This window comes from Brassica napus, chromosome C1, assembly GCF_020379485.1.
Source record: "Brassica napus cultivar Da-Ae chromosome C1, Da-Ae, whole genome shotgun sequence".
In the NCBI taxonomy this organism is placed as follows: domain Eukaryota; kingdom Viridiplantae; phylum Streptophyta; class Magnoliopsida; order Brassicales; family Brassicaceae; genus Brassica; species Brassica napus.
The window spans coordinates 6,019,198-6,036,253 of NC_063444.1; the positions used below are offsets into that span (position 1 = coordinate 6,019,198).

A 17,056-nucleotide genomic window follows, 5' to 3' on the forward strand; every position below is an offset into this window, starting at 1 on the left:
CACGGAATATCAAGACACCAGAAGTTCACATGTCGATCTCACATTCTCTACTGATATCCCTACAAATATCGGCAATATGATGGGTGTTCAAACTAGAATTCGTGATAAACACATGCATGAACAACTCAAAGCTGATTTGGTTGAACATGTATGGCGTAAATTCGGATGTGGTCAGGACAACAACTAAGCTCACATGTTTCTTTCAAATTATTCTCGTTTATTTTACTAATCTTAGTTTTAATGTTCTTTTTAATAATTAATGTCTAAAATGTTTTATTTTAATATGTTATATTTAATATATAAATTTTATCTTTAAAAATATTTTAGTTTAATATTTTTTTTTCTTAAGAACCCAAAAATAAGAACCCCATTGGATCTAACAAATTAAGTGTCTCTTAAGTACAACATCTTAACTATTATTAATTACTAAAAAATCATTAAGAACCCAAATTAACCTCTTAGGGTTAATGGTGCTCTAAAATCATTTTTTTGAATTATTTAAACCATTATAATCATAGTAAATGTATTTAGTTTGTTTAGAGAGCTGTAGCTAACTTCAGCTTCAAAAGAGGCTTCTGTTTCGGAACTACACATTTACTCTTCAGCTTATTGGTGGTTGTAACTAATTTGTTATCCTTTTTTTTGACATCATTTGTTATCCCTTATTGGAACTAAATCGGTAAATATGTGTATATATTTGTAATAATTGAAACACATGATTCATTCACGAATAGTTTGAGCTCCCACCATATAGATCCTACTGCAAAAACATCTCAAGCAATGCATTATACTGCATTCATAACATAGTAAGATACTCCACCGACGATATTCGAGTCTCTCAGACTCTTAATCTCTTGATTTTTAAACAGGTACATACAAACTCTTTTAGAAACTGTTAAATTGATTGAGATCCAGTTAGATTTAGTTCAAAACAAAAACAAAGTTTAACAATATTTGATGTCCATTGTTTTTTGGGGATTCAAATCTGTAGGCTCTTGGAAATATGTAAATAACTGCTAGCACTTTGACGCATAAGCTTAGTTTTGTAAACTTAATCTCGTTCATAATGAGAAATTGCACGGTGAGACAGAGATTTGTTTTCATTTGTTAACTTTTACAAACGAGATTAAGTTTGATATTCTAGCATGCTAATTGCAGTTATATGAATATCTTGGATCACAAGAAAGCAACACTGTTGTGCTACAACAAAAGCACTCTATTTATTGATAGCAAGGTTTCTCACAACATAACAAACAGCATGAAAAGTAAACATATATATAAACTATACAAAGACATAAACATAACATCCGGGGGAAAACTTACAACATGATAAAACTGATACAAATATTAATAATTGTGAACCCTTCAATCGATCTAATTTTGTTTACATAGAGAGAAGAAAAAAAACGCTTTTATCATCAAGGGTGAGTGAGACCACCGCAATCGCTTCCACCGCCAATTCCTCCCAAGCCACCAACTCCGCCTAGACCGCCTACACCGCCGAGTCCACCTACACCACCACCAAGACCTGAACCACCACCAATTCCACCTATTCCACCACCGAGACCTGAACCACCGCCGAGACCACCTACACCTCCTAAACCACCAATTCCTCCTCCTGCTCCGCCTACAGGCAAAACTCCGGCGACACCACCGACTCCACCGGCTCCGACACCACCAACACCACCAACTCCAGCAGCTCCACCGATCCCAGCAAACGCAACAAAGTTCTTCTGGTCGTCAAGGCCAGCTCCGACATTCTTGGCCGGGGACGGTCTTGGGGCCGGTCTTGTGGCAGTGACGGACTGAGCCACAGTGAGAGCAACGAGGAAAACGGCTAAACACTTTATTGCCATCTCTTGTTAATCTTTTTGTTACTTAACTTTATTGTGTGTTTTGTAAGTAGAGAGTATGTAGTGAAGAATGCATGATACATTGGGAGGTTTATATAGGAGAATGAACGGTTAAAACTAGGGCTATGGAATGACACATGGAGATAAGTTGTAAATGAATGTTGGACCATCTCATCTCTTATATGTTCGATGCAGATCCCTCCACGTACGTCTACAGTTACTTTCTACTACTCTATCTATACAATTTGTAATTAGGGTTATAAGTTATAACTTTTAATCGACAAACGGAGCAAATTTTTTTTTTTCAAGTGGAGCAGATATATATGGTACAAAGTTATTTAGAAAAAGTAACTAAGTTATAGAAATTCGTATTGGTTTTCCTTTGTTTCAAAATCTAGAGTTAGGTCATATATATGGGCACTACTAGGATTTTACCACCAGTATTTTTCCTAGCTCGCATTTGTTTATATTGATATACCAATGTACTTTTGCATCATTATGTACGCAGATTAGACTTGACATTAAAGTGTTTTAATCAATCTCATATAAACGGCCGTAGTTATAAGAAACTCTGGATTAAAAATGTAGATATACTCAATGAAATTTACATGCATACAAAAATGTAGATATAAAACGAAAATGTATATAAAAATAGTAGTTTATAATGTACTACATATATACAATACAAGTGAAATAAATGTGAGCATGCAGGGCATGTGGCTGCACCCAAGCCCAAAGTTAGTAGAGAGCATGTAAATGCATTGACCTTACAGTTGGAAGACAAAAAATATTAATATGGAAATTAACAACAACAAAAAATCCGTAAATACGCATTTCTCGAAAAGATTGATAAATTTAGTTAAACTAGTATATGAGAAGAAGCAATATATGACTAGTTAATTGAGTGAAAACGAAAACAAAGAAATAAACGAAACGAAACGAAACCCTTGGTTTTGTACATTTAGAGGGTTTGAAACGAAAACGTTAAAGAGTCTCATGTTTTAAGCACACACAGACTTGATACGATCCATTATCCATATGGTCAAAATCTTGTTGAAAGAGTGAGATATCTAAGTAATAACTCATAACTGAACTACAGGTAATCTACACACCCAAACAAGTGGAATATATAAATGGCCAGTGGAAAATAAATGATCACGAGATTTCGGTCAGTAGCAATAACTCTACAAGCCAACGCATAATATTAACAACGACAGCTTGAAGCCAGTAAAATAGTTGTTCCTTGGGCCTTACTTATATAGTTAACTTACTTCACCTCTATAATGTTCTTTTGTCCTCACATGATAAGAGCATGATTAATGGAGAGTTTTTACGGTGGAGATTTTTAGCAGAATATAATAAATCGTTTCTTAATTTTTAACTAAAAAAAGCTAAGAACCGGCTCTTAAATAAGAGATTTAAGACAATGATTAACCAGTCTCTTAATTGGGGTTCTTAGCTTTTCTTAGATTTTAAAATCTAAGAAAAGCTAAGAACCGTCTCTTAAATAAGAGATATAAGAACCGTCTCTTAACCAAAAAATGTAAAAAAAAATAAAAATAATAATAATAATATCAAATCATGAGTTAAGAACCCCGACTAAGAGACTGAGGTTAATCATATTTTTTAGTTAAAAGTTAGGAAACCGATTTTTATATTCCGCTAAGAATCTCGTTCTACTAACCCCTAGTAATCATGTTCTAAGAGTTTCATATACAATAGTTGCTTTCTTCTCTTGGGATTATATATCTTATATATATAAAGTAGACTTGTGCTCTACCCACAGCCTTCTACGTCACCAAAGACCATAGGGCAAAAACCGCCACATGGCATATATAGTTAAACGCTAATTTCACTTGCGTTGTTTTATTTGAGCTGTACCGTGTTTTCCAACTGAATAAAACGATGAGCTTTGTTTTGGTCTTTCTTAGGAAGCCCATATATTCTAGGGTTAGATGTATTATCACTACGTAAGCTAGAGAATAAGTCGCGTAGCTCTTCAATTCTCACGAGTCACGACCTCCGCCATTCATCTATGTAACAGCTACCATTAACGTAATTCTGATACTTTAAGCCATGCATTAATGTCTCTTGCACCACTTCTCCCACTCTCTCTCGAATTAAATCAGCCATGGCATCCTCCAAGTAACCAACTGAAGCTTCACCTATAAATGTCTTTGTTGCTTAAGATGAACAGACACACCTAAACGAAATCCCGAAGGTCTCTCTCTATTAAATGCCTTCTTTCTAACTCACGATTTCAAACCCATGAAACAACACTGGAACCATCGCCGCTCCAGCTTCGTGATTTGATGACTGGCCACTGTAGACATATTGTTGTTACGCGTGGAGAGATCTAAAACTTCCAAGTAACTAAGCTTCAGCCCACCTAAAACTTTCCCAGGAAAATATAGGGTCTTGGAAGAGAAGTGAAGAAATTTCAGGCCGATGCAAGAACCAAGTCTTGAGAAAGTAGATATATGACATGAATAGGGTTCTTCGATAGATCCAAGCTGGTGAATAGAAAAAAAAAGTAATTGAAACCAGAAACGGTGAGGAACAAGAGAGACAATGTCATACCATTAAATCAGGTACACATGTTTTTTGTTGGAGACCGATCTGGTGAGAGATTCTTGTCAGGAAGAATTTTTGGATCTTATAACTAATGAATTTCTCTGTACAAATACTGATATGGTGATGTGTTTATTATGTGTTGCTGATGTACTTTCTACTGAACCCATCGCAATGACAGTATCGGATAAGTGTTTTAATGGGAAGACTGTTTAGGTTAATACTCGTGTCAAGTAGACAAAGCCTAAACTCACCTATACAAAGCCTTTCCGACTATGACCGATGTATGATGTGCAGTAATATGCAATTTTTGATTGATTTTTTTTTCTTTGATGGAAGAATAATAACATGTTTCTAGGAAAAAAAACCTCAAAAAGACGCAAACGTGGAGAAGAAACCACAACTTTCTCTTGTCAAAGAAGAAGAATATGAAAACATCATTGGCTTCCATGGTGAAAACTTGGGTCCTAAACATCAGTAAGCTCGAGTAAGTTCTTAAACCGAAGCATAACCATGATCGTTAATCAAGTTCATTTTTTTATTTTCTTTTTGTGACATACTAATTTCAACTGCAGCTGGAGAAGAACACAACTTCCAGGTCAAAAGATTTTAGAGGAACATCCACAACACTTTGATAGACAGGATGCATATGAATATATGGTGAATTGCAAGAGGTAGATAACTGTTTTTTCTGGAAAAAAAAGTTCTCTCTCCAACGTGAGAGGACCATTTTTCACATGTCAATAACAGTTACATCAGCATGTAATCTGAAAATTTTGTGTATTTCCTCAAGGTTGCATCAGGTACAAAGAAGCAAGTGGCAAGCAAAAAAGTTATAACAATGGAGGACACCTCAAAGATGAATGGTGAATCTCAGGAAGCTACACAGCCTACACTAATCAACAAACCTTTAGTTTGTGTTGTTTCTTCAGGGGAGAAAAGACCTTTAACTGTCCCAAAGGGACCAAACTTCATGTACCTAAGAGCTGTTGTACAAATAGAGTGGCATTACTTGTCTAAAATCTCTGGTTTACTCCACACGGGAGTTTTGTAATTTGGTTTGATCTTTGAGAAGTAACAGAAGTGAGTTTTTTTTAGTGTGTATAAAAAACACATGCTCATCGTTAGTATTAGTGAGCTCAGAGGAGAACTTGTAGTGTTGAAAGCTAAGGAAAACTTGAGAGATTCTAAGTCTGACACTACAAGAAAACATAAGCTTAACGAGGGTGGTTTTCGTCGTGAGTTTGTCGTAAAATAGGCTTTACGAGGAATTAGCGAGGAAACACGTTTTCTCGTTACTCATCCGTCGTAACACATATTTCCTCGCCAATTCATCGTAACTTAGCGAGGAAAATATTTCGTCGTAAAGACGAATTACATCATTTCGTCGTAAAGACCACGTAAATATTCCACGTAAGGAGGTCGCTATATTTCCTCGTAAATCCCTCGAAACGTGTTCCTCGTAAACTACACGTAAATACCTCGAAAGTGTTTCCTCGCAAAATACACGTAACTACCACGAAAGTATTTCCTCGTAAAATACTCATTTATCTTTCCTCGTTATTTTCTCGTAAATGTTTCTTCGTAAAATACTCGTTTATTTTTTCTCGTCATTTCCTCACAAAGTTTCCACGTAAATAGGTCGTACATTAGCTACGAATTTACTTCATTTTTATTATTCTCCAGAATTTAAAAATATAATTAAAAAAAAAATTATTTAATTTATTAATAATATTATAATTTAAAATAAAAATCAAATCAATACAAAAATATTTTATATATAAATACGTTTTGAATTTATAATACAACAACCGGAAAAAAAGAACTTAGGGTCGTTCATTGCCTGGTAGAATTCATCACTCCTCCTCGCAACATCCGCCTCGTTATGTGTGTCGGATGACTCGCCTGGAATGGGATGTTGTTGTCGCATGTTCCTCAACATGGACTCCCATTCCGGATTTGTAGCCGCTATAACGTCCAAGAAGCCCTCGACTCCACCCATACGAGCTTTTGTCGCGGCCAACTCGTTACGCAGCTCAGTGACTTCATCATCCCGTCGCTGACCATAAGACGATGTCGCTCTCAAAACATCGTTGACGGAACCAATCCCCAACGTCTGTCCCTTTTATTTAGGGACAACCTTAAAAACAAAAAATAAATGTTGTTAGTAAAAATTTAAAGTTAAATTAAATGAATAATAAAAAATTAAACTTTTAGAAAATATACCTCCTCGTAAATCTTATCCACTTCAAGTGTGGATAAGGTGACGGGTAATCCGTCGGTAGACTGCTGGGTCAGCTGGGTCTGGCGGTCTTCAACCCGAGCAACCACGTCGTTGTGGATTTGCTCGGACTTGCCATCTACAAATACGCCCGCCTTGTTCTTGTGGGTCCTCTCGTAAAGTTCCATAAGAGACGGGAGATGTCCCGTCTCTTTCGCCTAAAAAAACATTTAAGAAAGTTAGAATAAAAATATATATATTAAAAAAATTATTTAATAAAATATTTAATTACCATTTCCAAACGGACACCGGCGTGGGGTTTTTGGCCCGTAGTGTGAAGCATCGGTCCGTTTCCGTGCTCATCGACCGTGTTACGGGAGTTAGAGCAAGACTGGGCGATTCTAATGGAATCAGGAAGACGCCAATAACGGATGAGGCCATCCCACACATCCGTGGTGAGCTCAGCGGGTTTGCCACGCTCATACCCCTTCACGATCCAGTCATCCTTCCAGTTGGAGACCGTGTCCAACAAGCGAACTTTCGCCTTCGCGTTAAACTTCTTCCTCACCCTCTCAGTGATCCCAAGGCCCAATTATATTTTTGCTGTTGGAAAAAATAAATTAACAATTAGTTTTTTAGAAAGTATATATATAAATCATGGAAAAATTAAAGTATATATAATTAATTAATAGAAACTTACAGCGTAAATTTTGAACCACGTCTTTCTGACGTAGTGAGGCGTCTTACTCCAGTTCGGATGTGCCATGGAGAAGTAACCTTTGATCGTGTCGGTTACGTCCGATGCAAGACATCCGTCAACCCCCCACCTGGAAAATACAAATTTAAAATATAAATTATTTTTTAATGTTATAAAAGAATTTTAAACAAATTAAAAAAAAATTAATGCAACATACCACAAAGTTCCGTCGGTCGGTCGGGGTCGATGACGGGTAAACCTTCTCTGCCTGGCAGACGGAGAATGTCCTCTACATTGTACTGCGAGTAAAGAGCACCTGGAGGCACCATCAAATCGGGATGAATATCGGCGGGCATCAGAGGTGCCATCGGAGGAGGCACAGGAGGAGGCATCGTCGGATGAGCCATCGTGGAAGGCACATGAGGAGTCAATGGTGCACTAGAAGAAGTAGACCCAGAGACTCTCTGAGTGTACTGAGTCTCGGGGACAGTCTCCTAACCCGAAGAACCGGGAGCTAAAGAAGACTGGTCTAAACGACTACCCGGCTCACCAAACATCTCTCTGTAATGAGCAGTAAGTCTGCCTTTTCGAACCTGGGAAAAAAAATTAATTTTTAAATTTAACATCAACATTATATTTCCTAACATTATCCACCTAATCAATACTAAATAACATAAAATTCGTAAACCTATCTAAATTCCCTATACTAACCACCTAATATATCCTAAACTAACCAAATTAGAGAGGAATTAGAGAGGCTTACTATTGCCACGAAATGGAGAGGAAGCGGAGAGGAAGTGGAGAGGAAGTAGAGAGGAAAGAAAGAGTGAGCGCTCGGGGTATATATAAGATTACATATCGTCGCAATTTCCTCGTAAGGTTACGACAAAATAGCGAGCAATTACAAAGGCCCGCGTTTTATTCTACGAGGAAATAGCGAGGAATTACAAAGGCCCGCGTTTTTATGTACGAGGTATTAACGAGCCGCGCTTTCCTATAAATATACCCACAACTCTCTTTCTCAAACCACACACAAACTCCCAAATCACACTCCTCAGCAAAATCCTATTCAAATTATAAATATTTGAAAAAAAAGGAAGAGAAGAAGATATTAGAATTCATGTGGGCGAGACTTACGTATTATAATTGCTGGAAGTCTTGCCACATGTGAATCTGGTAATTTTCTTCTTTTTCTTTTATTTCTAGTTTTTACACTACGAGGTATTTACGACGATTTCGTCCTACGTGGAATTAACGAGGCCCGTGTTCTTTATTTATTTTACGAGGTGTTTACGACGATTTCGTCGTACGTGGATTTAACGGGGGTCGCTTTCTTAAAAAAAATTTTCATCGTTATTTCCTCGTCTTCTTACGAGTCCTTTACGACGATTCTCTCTTACGTGGAATTAACGAGGCCTGAGTCGTAAGTTCGACGTCGCTTTACGAGGAATTAACGAGTGTTATGTTTAAATCCCTAAAATCCGAAACCCCAAACCCCATATTCTTTATTTTCTACTTCATATATTCCAAACCCCATCTTTATTTCCATTCCAAACCACAATTCTCACATTTGCTTATTCATAAAACAAACTCTCACATTACCGTATTCATAAAACACCCTACACAAAATCAAATACATCAATCGGATACATCGACATTCTCGTCATCACTAGAAACATCATCATTTTCATTAACTCGTCTTCAACAGCTTCGTCTGTGGCATCATCGGTAAGATCTTCATACTCGTGATTATGCGGATCAATGAGAAAGATGTCATCAATTTCTTGTTCAGGTTCCTCGACTTCATTTATCTGTTCTTCTTGCAATGGTGGTTCTTCTCCACTGATGATTCATCCTTGAGGTGTAACTTTGATCACTGCTAACCAATTTATACCTGAATCTCTCATCCGAGGGTATGGAAGGAAGCTAACTTGGTCTGCTTGTGAAGCTAAGATGAAAGGCTCGAATTTGTTGTACCTTCGTCCACCGTTGACATCAACTAACCTGAATTTGTTAGACCGAACACCTCTGTTGACGACGGGGTCGAACCATTCACATTTGAAGAGGACGCATTTCAGCTTCAGTATCCCTGGAAATTCGACTTCAATAATCTCCGTCAAGATCCCGTAGAAATCTGTTTCCCCTTTCACACATATTCCATAGTTACTGGTCGCCCGCTGTCTACCATACTCATATGTGTGAAAAGTATAGTCTCGTGTGAAATACATATGTGATGTGGGGACCTTTACAAGTGGAGATTGAATTATTTCGTGTAACCACTTAGGATAATTTGCATCGTTATCATAATCAACCTGCAAAAATAAAGAGAATGTTGAAATACAGATCATGTATGAAAAAAGAGTTTGAGTTAATACCTGATTCAGCAACCACTTAATGAATTGTTGATCTTTCCTTTTGTCTACGTGATGTGTTGTGATTTTGCATAGTTTTAGCTTTGTTATTTCATATATATTCATGCATTAACCTTACATTTATTTGCATTTAGAGTCTATTGCATGTACATTTGCATCTTGTAGGTGTTGGATGAATTGTTTGGAGTTTTGGAGCTGATTAAAGCACAAAAGGAGCTTCTTAGCGGCCAGGCGTAGCGGCAAAAGATGGTCGCTACAGAAGATAGAGCTGAGGCGTCTAAGTATCCTAGCGGCTACACGTAGCGGCATCATGAGGTCGCTATTCGTTCAGGACTTCAAGCGCCTTCTACAGCGGCCAGCCATAGCGACTTCATGAGGTCGCTACGAGTTCAAGAAGGCGAAAAAATCGTCTAAGTATCCTAGCGGCCACACGTAGCGGGCATGACAAGTCGCTACAGAGCGTAGTGACCTCTGGTAGCGACCTTTTCTGGTCACTACGGAGAAAAATATCTATGTTTTTGTGGGTTAACCCAGGTTTGTTGGGTTAACCCAGCTCGTTTTTAGACATCTATAAACACCTTTAAGACCTAATCTGAGGAAGAATCTCATTTTTCTCTCAAGAACATTGCCTCCTTTGTAAAAAAGCTTGAATCTTTATATCATAATCTAAGGAAGTTCTTCATATTATATCTTGTTTCTCTTTCTCATAAACATGATGAGCCTTGAATCCATCATGGGTTTGAGGTTTCTCATGGAGTTTAGAGAGTAGACTCTCCTTGGATTCATGGGTTAAGGTAGATTAGGGTGATTAAGTATAGATTTAGGGTGTTTTATTGTAGATCTTTCTTATTCCTTGCTTGTTGAGTGATCTTAATGACATTTTAGAGTTGGCCTCTCTAAAATTGAGCTCTAGACATTTCATACCCGAAAGGTGCTTGATGAAATGTCTGAACCAACTCTCCTAAGCTTTTAACACTCTTTACCAAAGAGATTTGTTGTTAAAGGTGTTAAGATGGCTAATAGACTTGATTTTAATGATTGCTTAGATAATATTCAACCAAAGAGATTTGATGTTTGAGTTATCGTAGTGAATGAACATCCATCTAGAGATAGAGTTTGTTTAGGATTGTGTCTAGGTCCAAGGTTGATAGATTGAGTGAATGTTGCCACCTTTAGATTGAACCTTGATCACTTTATATCAATTATCCTTACCATGGATCCATCCTTAGTATTTGATTGAATTCTTGCACTTATTTCTTGATTGGATTTGAGATCACCTTGTCTATATTTCTAGGATATTAGTTTGTTACAAATCATCTATCTTCTTGTTTGCTTAGATTAGGAAGGTTTGTGTATTCTTGGTGTTATAGATCATTAGTTCCCTGTGGATTCGATCCTAAAATGCTACAATGACATACCATTCGATTGTGGTATTGTTGGCACATTAGGTTAATTGGTGTGTGCTTAAACGCGTAATCACTACGTCACTTTTGGATATACCTGGAAATGTTTCTTCGACTTGAGAAACAAATAGGCAGTAAAATCACATTTTATAGGAATGAATCTCTCGCAATTATATAATTAATTATACTTATATGTGTTTCGAAGTGTCCATATATGTTACCTTTCAAAATAACGCATCAATGGATCCTCGCAATTGAGTAGAATATAGGTGTGTGCACTATGAGCGTCTTGTTCACTCGACCACCAAACCTCTTTAGACTTCCCACCGAGTAGCCCAATCTGGCTAAAGATGTCTGGAACACCAGCAACTGCATATGTTGGCGCAACACCACCACCATCATATCTTCTTGGAGCTCTTCTCCGGGTACGTACTTTTGACGCAAAGTAGTACGATGTGAAGTGAGAAACTTCTTCCGTCAAACTTCCAGCAATTATAGAACCTTCAACTTTGGCGAGGTTCTTTGCTTTTCCCTTCAAATATTTTATGGCTCGCTCATACTGATACATCCATCCGTAATGTACAGGTCCACGAAGCAATGCCTCATATGGGAGGTGGACAGCTAGATGCTCCATGAAGTCAAAAAATCCGGGAGGAAATATCTTCTCCAAGTTGCACAACAAGATGGGAATGTTCTCCTGAAGCTGTTCCACAACTTCTTCTTTAGGAGTGTGTGTGCTTAGATCCCTGAAAAATGCTCCAATGCCTTTTATATTCCAAAAACAATTAAACACATTGTTAGTCATATATTATTTTGCAAATTAGACCGTTATAAAATTATTATGATATAATACACTACGTACCTGCAAGTGCTTCATGTACGTTTGTTGGAAGTAACTCCGCAAATGTAAAGGGTAGTTGTCATTGCATAAAGACATGACAATCATGACTCTTCATCCCGGAGAACTTTTGACCATTTTCAACACATCTAGAGAGATTCGAAACATACTCATCGGGGAACTTCACTTCTGATGCCACCCAGTTGAACAACACCGACTTTTTTCTGAAGACAATCTGAATATCGGTACGGGAACTTGTCCATTGCTTTTAATATGTAACTCGCTTCTTGAGAAAATATCCGACATGTCCAACCTCGATTTTATGTTGTCTTTTGTCTTCCCTTGGACATTCAATATTGTATTCATGATGTTCTTAAAGAAATTCTTCTCTATATGCATCACATCGAGGTTGTGGCGCAGAAGAAGATCCTTCCAATATGGCAACTCCCAAAATATACCCTTCTTGTGTCAGTTGTGATGAACACCGTAAGAATCAGGCATATATTACGAGGGACATGCCAATTACCACCCCAACAAACCGTTTCGTTAGCTCCGTAGTAGTCGATTTGCGCTTCAATTTGTTCTCCAGTTAGATATGGAGGAGGAGTGTCTCTCACAACCCTTTTGTGCCTAAACAAATTCTTGTTTCTTCGGTAAGGATGGCAAATGGGAAGAAATCAACGGTGACAATCAAACCAACTTGTCTTCCTACCATTCTTCAGTTGAAACGCATCTGTCGTTCCATTACAATATGGACAAGCTAATCTCGCATGTGTAGTCCATCCAGACAACATCCCATAGGCAGGAAAATCACTTATGGTCCACAAAAGCATCGTTCGCATCGTAAAATTCGTCTTGGTTGAACAGTCATACGTCCTCACCCCTGTTGACCACAAATCCTTCAATTCTTTTATCAGTGGTTGTAGGAAAACATTCAGGGACCTTTTTGGATGGTTCGGACCAGGTATTAATATGGTCAAGAATAGCAACTCCCGTTGCATGCACATCTCCGGTGGCAGGTTGTATGGTGTAAGAAAGACTGACCACAATGAATATTGTCTCCCTGACATTCCGAACGGATTAAATCCATCTGTGCATAGTCCGAGATATACACATTCCGGCTATTGCTAGCGAAATCCGGATGTACTTTGTTGAAATGTTTCCAGGCTCTTGCATCTGATGGATGAGTCATCTCACCATCCGTCTGAGTATGCTCGGCATGCCATCTCATCTTTCCAGCAGTCTGCTCTGATTGATACAATCTTTTCAATCTGTCTGTAATTGGTAGGTACCACATCCTTTGGTACGGTACCCTATTACATCCCCGTCCTTGCGGCTTGAATCGTGGCTTCTTGCAGAATCGACAATTTATTGTTATCGATAATTTATTAATGATAATTTGGTGCTATTGTTATCGATAATTTATTAATGATATTTTACTTTGGGTTTATTTTAGATTTGAAGTTTAATTTTATTATTCACATTAGACATTTAAATATTTATGAATTTTAAAGTCTTGATTTAGTTAAATGTCATAACTCTTAATTTGTTACAAAAAAAAAATTAGATAGTCTAAATTATTTTTTAATATTTTGTATGTCAAATATAATATAATATAAAACTGAAGTTATGTATTTTTAAATATCCAAACTATTGTTTTATGTTTTATAAAACATTTATAAAATACTTAAATTTAGTTTCTATATATCTACTTACATACCTAATATATTATTATATAATAAAATTAATTCATTTTTTAACCCGTGGTTCACCTTGAACCGCAGTCGACCTGATGACTGATAATCCGGAACATCATCCAGTTCAGTGTCCGGATTGGTTTAAAAACATTGCTAATAACTAACTCTAGACACTAACCAACCCTATAAACCTAAGTTTTTTTACAAGAAAACGCTAAAAACATTAATGTTAAATCAATTCATTACAAATTTACGATCTCAAATATAAACAAATAAGAAACCACTAGGTATACTAATATCAACCTAAACAATCCGTGTGCCTTTCACTCTTCCATTTATCAACATTACAGACCACGGAAAACAGTTTTTTTTTAATAATAAATCTGGTACACAAAATTACCCGATGCATCAACAATGTACCCGGCCCAGCGCTTGCCGGAATGACTCAATCTGTGCATCAAAATATTAATAATATATATATATTTATATAAATGTAATTATATTTTTTATTTACATAATAGTTTGTAAAAAAATATTTAGTATAAATAATATCATAATTTTATAAAATGCTAAAATAAATTGGGTTGGTTTTCAACTTTCACAAATAAAAAGTATTATTTGTTAACTTAGAAAATAATATATCAAGAATATTCTTTTTCAAGAGAGAAAATGAAAAAATACATCGGAAACTAATCCATCTCTATTATGAAATTCCTCTATTTTAGAGAAAAAAATAGAGGAATACATTGGAGATGGTCTAAGGCATGACCGACGTAAATGATTGACGTTGAGATTCCAGCTTTTCTGATTCTTACTATTCTAATGTTTCAATATAATTTGAATATTTCCTTTGCTTTATAATATAATGGTTTAAAAGTATTTTTTGTTTCACTATATAAATTATTTTTATATTTCAATGTAACTTTATATTTATTGAATATTGTGTGGTCAATTAAATTATGTAAATAACTGTGTAATTGATTAAATTTATATATTAAATTAATGATGGTTTTCTAAAGTAATAACTTTTAAATATTACATATTTTAATTAAAACTGAAGGATATAAACCTCAGATAGAGTGTTCACGTAGGCGAAAATAATCGGCCAATGAGAAACTATATTTTTGCCACGTCACCTCCTCTATTTGTTTTTACAAAATGATCATTTAATTTTTTACTTAAACAATTATAATCGAAAATATTTTTTTAGTGAAATATATTATTTATATAATATAATTATATGTTTTATTTACATAATAGTTTGTAAAGAAATATATAGTGTAAATAATATCATAATTTTATAAAATACTAAATAAATTGGGCTGGTTTTCAACTTTCACAAATAAAAAATATTATTTGTAACCTTAGAAAAGAATATATCAAGAATATTCTTTTTATGAGAGAAAATAGAAAAATACATTGGAGACAAATCCATCTCTATTATGAAATTCCTCTATTTTAGAGAAAAAAATAGAAAAATACATTGGAGATGGTCTAAGGGATGGCCGACGTAAATGATCGACGTTGAGATTTCAGCTTTTCTGATTCTTACTATTCTAATGTTTCAATATAATTTGAATATTATATTTGTTTTATAATATAATGGTTTAAAAGTATTTTTTGTTTCACTATATAAATTATTTTTATATTTCAATGTAACTTTATATTTATTGGATACTGTGTGGCCAATTAAATTATGTAAATTACTGTGTAATTGATTAAATTTATATATTAAATGACAGTTTTCTAAAATAATAACTTTTAAATATTACAGATTTTAATTAAAACTGATTACATAAAGATGTATTTCCAGTAAGACATAAGGAAGACATAACGATGTATTTCCACTTATCACAAATATAGAATCAATTGACAACAACTTAATTATGTCTAGCGTAGGACAACAGAGAAGAGTTTTCATACTTTCAAATATTATAATATCTCACTATATTAGTGGCTAACTCAGTTTTTTCTAGCACAAATACTCACTTCATTCTTGGAGTTTAAGCTTTTCTATCTGATGATATTAGTAGTTTGATCCAAAAAAAAAAAATGGTCGAACTGTACATTGTAATAGGAGAAAGAAAACAAACAAAAATCAACCGAAGACTTTTAAGGTATATGAAATAAAAATTGGAAATAACAATTCTCTGCAATTAAAGAATAATGCAATAAAATTGTAGAAATACAAAATAAAACAAAAAATATACACAGAAAGAAAGATTTAGTAAAATAAAATCATAATATAATTTCCATAATTGAAAGTGCTCAGTTACACTAAAAAGTCTAAATTTACAACGTACACATTTTTATTTACATCTTTAAACCTATTATCTAATTAAAATGATTCTAAAAAAGTGTCAGCATGAAGAGCTAGAAAATATACGATAAAATATAATACATAACGTTAAAAATATATTATCACTGATCACTAAAAAATCATGTTAGTAGTAATAAAAATGAAATGACAACACATTTATTAAAACCATAGAACTTATTAAATATACAAACTACAAATTAAATATGCTCAACGCAAACACACATAAAAATGAGACATCATATTTGAATATATTTAAATAAATACTTTTAAATATATTATATTCTTGATAATTTTAAAATTACTTAAAAAGAAACTAAATTATTAAAAAATTTATATACAAATAAAACTAAAGTAATATTTTGTAACATCAAAATAATAAATTAATAAAAAATATATTATGTTAATAAAATATATTTTAGATTTTAATGACTTATAATTCATGTAATATTACAAAATTCAAAATTTGTTTATTACAATTAATATTTTACCATTAGATATATTAAAATAATATTCTAGATCGACATTCAATTGTCAGTTTTCAACTATTACACGTGAAAAAATATTATTAAGTACATTTTTTTTTTGGAAATGGGTTTTATATTTTAAGTAGGTTATTGGAGTACTTTTTCTTTTCGTGAATTTATTCGAGATGAGATTCCAATCTTTTAGACTAGGATAATTTATTTTCTATACATAATTATATATTTTTTACAGAACTCTAAAATCTCGGACTTGATTCTTCATATTTTATTAGTTAATTGTGTTACATATAATAGAAATACTTACTTCAAACTAAAAATATAAAAAACAAATCAGATTTAAAAATTAGTTATATATAATTTAATATACAAAAATTTACATATAAATAAAAATGATAAATGTGACAAATTTAAATATATTATCCTAGTGCGGAGAAATGGTATAGTGATAGTGATGTTCTAATAGCTTAATATTAGTGTTTAAATATATTGGCGGCAATTTTTTTTGTTTGGTTTAAACTTTTAAGAAAACTAAAGGTCCAATATTAGTTAGTTAGGTGAACAAGGGCCCAAATAAAACATCGATTCGGCCTTGTAAACTAGGA

The 17,056-nt window shown here is 34.5% G+C and overlaps 1 protein-coding gene and 1 long non-coding RNA gene across 3 annotated transcripts; one reads left to right on the top strand and one right to left on the bottom strand.

Annotated features, from left to right (window-relative positions):
* Positions 1-1,201: 1,201 nt before the first annotated feature.
* On the bottom strand, positions 1,202-1,935 carry LOC106375552 (glycine-rich cell wall structural protein 1). Its single transcript, XM_013815496.3, has one exon. The coding sequence runs from the start codon at positions 1,854-1,856 to the stop codon at positions 1,419-1,421; it is 438 nt and encodes a 145-aa protein (XP_013670950.1). The 5' UTR covers positions 1,857-1,935; the 3' UTR covers positions 1,202-1,418.
* Positions 1,936-2,932: 997 nt separating this feature from the next.
* On the top strand, positions 2,933-5,892 carry LOC106374297. 2 transcript variants are annotated; one of them, XR_007318361.1, is made up of 4 exons: positions 2,933-4,708; positions 4,783-4,911; positions 5,000-5,098; positions 5,218-5,892. It is a non-coding gene; the product is annotated as an uncharacterized LOC106374297 (long non-coding RNA). The 2 variants fall into 2 exon arrangements; XR_007318360.1 differs by having other exon boundaries at positions 2,939-4,444.
* Positions 5,893-17,056: the final 11,164 nt, after the last annotated feature.

Coding starts and splice junctions, on each gene's coding strand:
- LOC106375552 (XM_013815496.3), bottom strand. CDS start 1,856: ATGGCAATAAAGTGTTTAGCCGTTTTCCTCGTTGCTCTCACTGTGGCT.